At 39.8% G+C, this 9,301-nt stretch overlaps 1 protein-coding gene across 5 annotated transcripts; it reads right to left on the reverse strand.

Annotated features, from left to right (window-relative positions):
* Window positions 1–531: 531 nt before the first annotated feature.
* Window positions 532–8,639, reverse strand: LOC129187812 (histamine N-methyltransferase-like). 5 transcript variants are annotated; one of them, XM_054787529.1, is made up of 7 exons: window positions 8,545–8,639; window positions 7,977–8,123; window positions 6,358–6,410; window positions 5,858–5,965; window positions 3,579–3,709; window positions 3,306–3,399; window positions 532–2,494 (listed from the first exon to the last, which is right to left on the reverse strand). In XM_054787529.1, the coding sequence occupies exons 2-7, from the start codon at window positions 8,111–8,113 to the stop codon at window positions 2,133–2,135; spliced, it is 885 nt and encodes a 294-aa protein (XP_054643504.1). In that variant the 5' UTR covers window positions 8,114–8,123; window positions 8,545–8,639; the 3' UTR covers window positions 532–2,132. The 5 variants fall into 5 exon arrangements, with proteins under 5 accessions (XP_054643504.1, XP_054643506.1, XP_054643505.1 ...); XM_054787531.1 differs by having other exon boundaries at window positions 8,073–8,123; window positions 8,545–8,563; XM_054787530.1 differs by lacking the exon at window positions 8,545–8,639 and adding an exon at window positions 8,209–8,513 and having other exon boundaries at window positions 8,073–8,123.
* Window positions 8,640–9,301: the final 662 nt, after the last annotated feature.

Raw genomic sequence — 9,301 nt, forward strand, 5'->3', positions numbered from 1 at the left:
CGTGTGCTAACTTTATCTCATGCCGCACAGATAGAATACTACTGTATTTTTACCATTTTTCTTTCACCTCATATGTGGTATCAAATGCTGATACTATGTGGGAATGCATAAAGGTAAGTTTTCATGACTTACTGAGTGCTAATGTGCACATTTGTCTGAAGTTAATTCATGCTAGCGCACTGCCTTTTACCACACACGTCAAACAGCGATGTAATAACCTTTGGAAAAACTTGGCTGGAACTTGAACTGGTGGATGGTGGGTCGGCATTCATTTTGGGCTTTTAATTTGACGTTATTCATTTCTTAGTTTTACACAATACACAATAAATAAGATAAATTAGATCGCTATAATGTACGAACCCCACCCCCCCACCCCCGGTCCGCGGGAGATTTGTGGGAACACAAGCCGGTTCGGTCCGCCGTCAAAAAAGGTTGGGGACCACTGCTATAGACAATCACTTCAATAGTCAACACACATCCTAATGAAATACACACTTTGAAACAGCAACTTTGCAAAAGAGGTACACGAAAGATCATTCAAAGTAGAGATTTATTTGATGTATATTAATACAAGCTCTGAACAGTCATTGAAGAGTTTAACAGTACAATCTCAAAATGTTGGTTACAACTTAGTTTTTGTTTATTGAATACAGTGGAAATCTAAAGCTGTTGTACAATTCCTAATTGTACCAAAACATTTCCACCCGGAATCGAACCACCGTCTGCAGAATGCAAGTCGAGAGCGCTAGCCGGCGGGTTGAAAGCCTTAGCTGCCAACTCAATGTCTTCTTTTTTTGTAAAATTCTGCCCATCATCCACAAGTCCTTATGTGAAACATGAACACACGTCTTTCCCTTTTCTGTGCGTTCTAAAGATATAAAAACAGCTAGCATGAGGCAGCCAACAATGCACATCATGGGACCCACCAACAATGTTCGATTTCCATAATTTGACCTGCATATGAACCAAGCTACAGCAAAATTGTTACTACTGGAGCTAACACTGAAGAACTACTTTTCTGGCGCAGTGACACACCGCCTCACACCACTATCGAGACGTAACGTAAGCTAATGGGAGTTGCTGCATCGCCTGAGTTTGCATCGAATTTACCAGTTCAACTGGGAGTCTTGTGCTGGTAGATACCACCATCCCATCAGTCGGCAAGTAGTATCCATCTGCTCTCACAGTCTGCCATGATTAGTGACAGCAAACGCGCTCTCTGTTGCTGTTGTTGACTGAAGTAGCGTTCATTGCTATGGGCTCTGTGAAATCAATGCACCCAGCACCCAACGAAGTTCCTCTAACGCTTAAAATGACCAAAATATGGCAAAATACTGTAAGTATTGCATGTTATCATGAATGTACCTGTTATCTGTACTACATGGTCACCTCATGTATATAAAACGTTGGGGGTTTTTGGAAGTGTTTCTGTTGGTAAATCCCTTTACCTGCATTGTTAGCTGCTTTGTTAGTTTTCTCTATTTAGAACACACAAAAGAGAAAGACGCGTGTGTCTCACATAAGGACTGAGGATGATGGGCATAACATATATATAAAAAAAAAAATAGTGCAGTTTTCCTTTAAGGCGTGAGTGAGTGAGGTTTACCAATATGTCAGTTTCATCACTTCACAGAAGAAAAGCCCGTTTCTCCAGCATAGTGGCTAACCTAGCATGACGTGGCTGTTAAAATGTGACTAATGTTCGCGCTGTCACTCAAACAGCTATGCGAGCGTAACATTTGTTTTCTTTTTACATTGGCACGGTATATTAACAATGTTAGCATGTTACTTAAAAAAACATACTAAACATTTTATGATGGTGACTGCTTGACCCTGCAACGGATCATTTCCATTACATGGTCATTGTTGACCAGCATTCAGGAACGTTTTACAGGTTCTACTGTAAATGATGTGATGAACAGTTTGAAAATTGATTAAAACAGTTACAACTCCAATTTTACACACACAAAATATATTATGCACAGTTATTATTACAATCGGAGAGTTTAAATTAATACAAAAAGATTTGGACAAAAATCAAACCAAGAGGCTTCCCTTCAGATTAACAATTGTTGTTAGATGGCTTCATAAAGCCAGTATTTCATTCATTTTTGGAATTTTTTTTGTTCCTTCTATGTGGTTGCATCAACAATTATAACCTCCAGGGTGTTATTGAAGATAACTCTCCCATTGGACTCCAGTGAGCAAGCAGGGTCTCGCAGGAGCTTCAACACATCAGCCTTGAGTTGCGGTGACGCCGTGCGACTGAAGTGATCCGTTTCCGTGAGGAAATCAAGCAGCAGCTCTCCCTTCTCATCTCCCTCTGTGAAACACTCTGTGATATCCATTTGAGAAGGCAGCGCGTAGCTCTTGTACTTCAATTTTTCCGAGTCCAGGAAGCTTTTGACGTCTGCAGTGGTCACACACTGGCTTATTTCGCACATACACAACTGAGTACGGAACGTTTTCCACAGTTTCCCCCAGCCGCTTTCACCTAAAAAGGGACAATATATGGAACCATTTTTTCCCCTCTACGTTCCCCAACAGAGAAAATCCCCAATTCTAAGCATATCATTATTAGAGCCCCGCAGTCAAGAAATAACACCCCCATACTGACCCTTACAGTCCTATTATTTCTTAGCCACATTGCTAATGAAGATATTTGTTAAATGTAAATACAGAATTTACAGTACATGTAATTTTTAACATATTTAATTCAATTACAGAGTGGCATATTCAATAGACCGGATTTTCCGGACTATAAATCACATTTTTTTATGGTTTGGCTGGTCCTGCTACTTACAGTCTTGTGTGACTTTAACATGTGCGGCCTTGAAGTTAATGTGGGGTTTTGGCTGGTTATTTGACGACTCCTAGTGGCTGCAAAATTCATTGCATTGAGCTTGTTTACACTATTGGGTACATAAACTGTATGATACAAAGCATACCAAATGCTTTTCATTACAGAATGCTTTCTCATACGCTTATGCCTTGGAGACCGTGTGGCTGTAAGTAATGTGCAACTGTAATTATATGATGCCTGTGTGGACTGAGAAATGCAGTATTTTAAAACAGACATGTTTTATTAAGGCACTAATTATGTCTATTATGTCTGAAGATTGCAGCTGCTGCGACAGCCACTGACTGACGAAATACAAATGAATAATTTTCAGTCTATTTCAATTCATTTGTGAACAAAAAAATGTAGTTTTGGTGTTAAAACATGGCTGTTTGATGATCTTTAGTCTTCTTCCCTTGTGAATTTAATGTTTGATATACATCTGATATAAGAACAGATCACTTACCAGACACCAGGATGATGAGAAGCTTCCCGTGCTTGTCAAGGAGACTCTGGAAGAATCTGATGGTCGCCTCCACGTCCTTGACGTAGTAGAGCATCTGTCGATTTCAGCACAGATAATGAGCGTGACACTTGGATTCATAGAAAGCCTAATTAAGACGCCACGATTGACAGGCATTCTAATGGTGCTAATTGCTGTGAAGCAACCAAAGCAATAAATAAAACAGAGGGATGTGACCCAGAAGTGTCAGAAATTCCGTCGGTCAGCAAGACTGACCTGGATCATGTGAATGAAGTCGGCCTTCTTTGGCGTCTGCTTTGACTTCCACTGGTCCTCAAACTCAGCGGATGTCATCTTGTTCCAGTTAAACGTGATGTAATCCAAATCGGACTTCTGTGCTAGCAAAACTGCAGCAGCACAAACCAAAAAGAACAGTAACATTACACGAGCTTACCAATTTTAGTAACACTCATAGTCACAACTTGTTTTATTACCCTGACTTGTTTTTGCATTTAACCATAGTGTTCTTCGAGTAATGATGGGTCATTTGCGAACCAAACGGCTTGCGGATCCGGCTCTTTGAAATAAGGGAGCCAACTTTCTGAAGTGAATGAGCCGTCGTTCTTTTTTCTGCTAAAGCCCGTGGGTGTCCTTTCCGATACAATACCTATATTACAGCCTTGAATATCGACTGATACCGATCTGACACCAGCATTCAGACATACAGTACTTATATTACTTATTTTGTAGTGTGGAATGTTAGAAAATGCTTTATCGAGTGATATTACTCAAACAGAGAGAACAGTAGTCGGTACTGGTATGAGGAAAAACTGACCCATTTAGTTCTTTATGCATGTGGGGTAGAATTTAACCACAATTCTGTGGTAGTTCGGCATAATATGCATAGAGATTCAAGGTGCTCAATGAACCGTTTAAACCGTCATTACCCACCACCGACAGGAACTGGTCATCTTTTCTGTTACAGTCGTCCCTCGCTGCATCGCAGCTCGAAAAAGGCTCCCTCACTCTATCGCGGTTTTGTCAAAAGTTCATTAATAAATGATCACTGTTTCGTATTTCGTTATTATTAGTCCAAAAATGGTGAAAGACAAGTCATTTGAAGTACTCTGGTCACTAGGTGTAAGTAATGACACAAAACATTGATGAGACATGACATTAGATTACATTACCTTCACATTGCAATGTAGTCAGCCATGCCTGACATGACAGAGTTCTCCTCCCATTCCGTGTGGAAGTGGTAAGTTTTTGGCTTCTTACTTTGTTCTTCTTCCCCACTCTGTTTGAAACCCTTTAAGTTTAAAATAAATAAATTGGAGGCTTAAAGCCATGGCCGTTTCTTGTGTCCCTGCAGTGATTGCGCATTAGCAATGTGGCTAAGAATAATAGGAGTGTAAAGGTGACTCTAGGGGTGTTATTTCATGTCTACAGGGCTCTAATAATGGTAAAAAACTATTTAAAAGTCATTAACAGGTTTTCTATGATCACGGCGAAAATATTCCATTTATTAATATTCAATCCTATTTCATGGATATTAACCTATTGTGGTCGTGCCTGGAACCAATTAACCGCGACAAACGAGCGGCGACTGTAGCTAAGGACTTTCCCGTGTGATGCTGCTTCAAATGTGCGATCAGTTTGGTCATATTAAACTTCCCCAGTTCTGTGCCACCACGGGACACTTGCGCATGACAAGTTTTGCAGTCAGCTACAACATCTTAATCGGACTGTAATGAAAAATATTGCCACACGGCCGACATTACTCCTTCTGTTTGCTACTTTATCACATTATTTCACCTTGTTTTTGTGATGACGTGGGCTTGATCCGGCCGCTGCTTGATAGCCGTGCTGTCTGGAATCGACTGTTAGCCAATATCTACTAGCCTGCTAAGGACTAGCTCCACCAGACACCGCATATCGGAGCTGCCGCTACTGTGTTTTTGTTTTTGAGTTTAGAAAAGTTAAGGCTAGGTGTAGGCGTTCGTTTCTATGTTGCTAAGGGAAATAAATGCACCCAGGAAGGAAGTTTTGGTAATGCTTAAAATGCAAAATACTGTAAGTATTACATGTTATGATGAATGTGCCTGTTGCCACATGGTTACAGCATGGATATACATGTAAAATGATAAAACATTTTTGGCGGCATAGGTGTATCCCATTACAAGCATTAATTACCCGTCTGTTTTTATATCTTTAGAACGCAAAGAAAGGAGAAAGATGTGTGTTCATGTCTCATATACAGATTGTGGATAATGAGCAAAATTCTAAAAAAAAAAAAATTAAAAAAGTGCAGTTTTCCTTTAAAATGAACGTCAGATTTTGTTTGCCTCTGTCGGGACATTGCATTACTTACAAGACATTAGTTGCACCATGTCACCTTCAAGCACTTGTTGCGGGTGCTGAGTCTGCATTCATTTAGCACCCAAATGTGGCACCGATTGCTAATATTTTATGCACAGGTATACATTTTACAAACAAATCACTTCTCAGGTAAAAGTAACTGCCTACACTCGCCCCTAATGAGCACTTTACCTCACCTTTGTAGCTATGAAGCTGCTGGCTGCTCGGTTCCACCACCTGATAGTCCACCGTCACCCCCGGGTGCTTCAGACGCAACTCAGAGAACATCTCAAGGTCAATGTGACCTGCCGTAATCGGCACAGCACACCATTAGATGATTCCAGGGTAATGCTTTGCGATTAGAATGATATCTACCACCACAACAGCATACAGGGACTAAATAGTGCAGGTGAAGGATCGATTTTGACGTACATAAAAAAAAGTAGCTGCACTTAAGGACAAGATGTGTATCTGTTCACAGTGCTGATCAGCACGTAGTAAAACAATCGGGTCACAGATTTAACAGAAAACTTAGCAGGTAGATAAAACCCCCTTGGGAGTGATACACCTTTTTATTGCTCTGGCCGTTATGGACAAAGTAATAGAGTTACTGATATAAGAACGTGACCTGTGTAGAAGTCTCTCAGCTATTTACGGTGTCGTTTAAGGTGAAGATGCCTCTAAAGTGGCCTCTTACCATCGCCGCTCCCAACGCCGATGACATTAAGATGGGACTTCCCATCTCCGATGCTGAGGAGAGAGCACAAAAAATAAATATCCTTTAACCTGCTGAATGTAGGGCGCAATGTCTTATTCTCCAGTATGCGACATACAGGTATATGGCATATGGCTTTCCAATGGAGCATCTAAAGTGACCTTAGGTGTACACACCTCACTTTCAGCCACCATTATTATTACAGGACATCTTCTCAAGGGACAATATTATAGATACAAAACTTGTATACATTCGAGTAGTAGTTCGAGTATAGCAGTATAGATGTACAGTCCACTGAAAATGCTTCAATACGCACACATAACTGTCCAAATAGCTAGCAGCAAAAGTGAGTAGGAAGATGGTGGTGGTTGCATCACGGTCTGGGGCTGCAACAGTGCTGCCTGTACACTGGGGCCACGGCATATTAAAAGCAAAAAGCATATTATCAGTATGAACTTCTTTCTTCGCTTTTTTTCCTCCATTTTTACGTTTTTTTTCCCTCCTAAAAATTCTCTGTTCTTAAATAATCTCCATAAATTTTCTTTTTTCGGAACATTATAACTTTATTCCCATAATATTGTAACTTTCCCCCCCCCCATCCAAATTTTCCAAAAATGTCAGCTTTATTTTGTTTTGGCTGTTTTTCACAATATTACAACTTTTACAAAATAGCTTTTTTTCCTGTAATACTTCAACTTTATGCTACTAAAATGACATTATTTTTCCCCATAATATAACAATTTTATTCTCGTAAAATTGCGACCTTTTATTCCATTTCTGCAGTTTTTTGTTGTTAATTTTACAACTATTACAACTTTCTTCTTGTACATTTTCCCTCTCATAATAAGACTTTATTCCCATAATATTTAGACTTTATTCTTGTAACATAACTTTTTCCGCCACCAAATTTTTTTAGCATCGTTTCTCAATAAATTACGACTTAAAAATAACATCTTTTAATATTTCAACATTGTGACTAAAATGTTATTTTATTTTACCTCAGAATATTATCTTATCTTCCTAAAATTACGCCTTGTCTCGTTAAAGTTAAACTTTTGTCTCAATATTTTGACTTTATCTTGTAAAATTACTGCTGATTTTTCCATTTTTGCTATTGTGTGTTTTTTTCTTTTATGTTTTCTTGTTAAATTATATTTTAAGAATGTGCCGCAGGACAATAAAAAAAAAACAAAAAAAAAAAACAGCTGTGGTCCGGAAATGACCCCTGGGCTGCACAATGGACACCCCTGATCTATGACTTAAATAATCTGTGCATAGGCAGACCTGAGCAATACTTAAAAAAAAAAAACAAAAAAAAACTCTCACCCGTGAAATCAATGATTTTCTTTTTAGGCTGGTGTTTTGACATTTTTAATTCCCTTGGGGTCCAGCAGCATTTTTTGACCTGGATGAAAATCAATCATCCATACTTTGCTGCTTGGATGTTATAGTGCAGCTAATCAGGAGCAGCCACCCTCCAGTATATCATTATATCAAATGTATGGCCATAAACTTTGATTTTTTGCCTCCCCCCACCATTTCCTCTCACCGTTGCTTTCCTGATAAACATTCCTTCATACAAGGTGCGTGTGGTGGATTACCCGGCCAATATTTCTGGCAGGATTTTGTGGATGAAATCCTGCATACACTGATGTTCCGAGGAGCATTCCAGAAAAAGATGGAAGGCCTTCTGGTACCTGCTATCATCATACACCAGACTCCTCAGTGGAGATGCCATGGCGCAATATCTGAAAAAAAAAAAAATCAATCATTGTAAACTCACAACCCACAGCATTCCACCATAAATATGTGTCAAAAACTGAGCAAGTGTACCAAGTTATGTGGCCTATTTGTCACGCGTTAACACATCAACTATCCATATTCGCCCATGACGCCATCACTTGCGGTTTTCGGACGATGAATATTCAACGAGTGTGACTCAACCGTTGTTCCAACAGATTATTGTATTACCAATCACAGCGATCACATGAACGACGCCTTTATGGGTCCATTTTGTCATGTTTGTCCGAGCAAGTGGCGCCTCTGTTGAGAGACTCTTTGCAAGCGTAAAAGCGGAAGTCGAAACAGGAAGAAGACGTACGTGCCCCCATTCGACGCCTTACAGCGTGTTCGCCGCGAGATCAAATCACAAAATATTTGTGCACTTACAGAGGGGTTTTGCGTGGCGCAGTCCAAGCGAGAATGTGCAGGCTGGAATAAAACCCTCCCACAGCATTATCAGTGCCTCCCTTCCTGCAGGAAGTACAAAGGTGGCAAGAAAAATCACTGCACGCAAATGCTACTCTTATCTGATAATAAATCAACTATTAATGTTGGGCAATTTATATATAACGTAATTAGTTAGCGTTGCTAGTTAATTTCCGGTAAAAGCGATTAAATTACCACATTTTCATGAGATTTTGGCTGAGCTCGTGACTTGCAATTCTGTACAAAAACGCTAGGAGGCAGTGTTTTTCCGCGAGTGAGCAACTCTTGTTGACGAGCTAATTAGCTTCCTGAGTTGTACTGTAGTAGTAGCAGTGAACAATGGTGAGTGAAGGGACATCCAGATGCTGAGATATATATACACACTGCTAAAAAAATTAGAGGAACACTTCGAAAACACATCAGATCTAAACTGGGGGAAAAATTATCTTGAATATCTTTCCTGATAATAAGTGGGTGATGTATTAGTAACAAAATGATGCCACATAATTTGATAGAAATGAAAATGATCACCCTATAGAGGGGGGAAATCAAAGACACCCCAAAAATGAAAGTGAAAAAATGATGCATTTGGCTAAAATGTCATTGTAGCAACTCAAAATGATTCTCAGTAGTTTGTGTGGCTCCCACGTGCTTGTACGCATGCCTGACAACGTCGGGGCATGCTCCTAATGAGACTACGAATGGTGTACGTAGTGTC

Source organism: Dunckerocampus dactyliophorus, chromosome 9 (assembly GCF_027744805.1).
Source record: "Dunckerocampus dactyliophorus isolate RoL2022-P2 chromosome 9, RoL_Ddac_1.1, whole genome shotgun sequence".
NCBI classification, from domain to species: Eukaryota; Metazoa; Chordata; class Actinopteri; order Syngnathiformes; family Syngnathidae; genus Dunckerocampus; species Dunckerocampus dactyliophorus.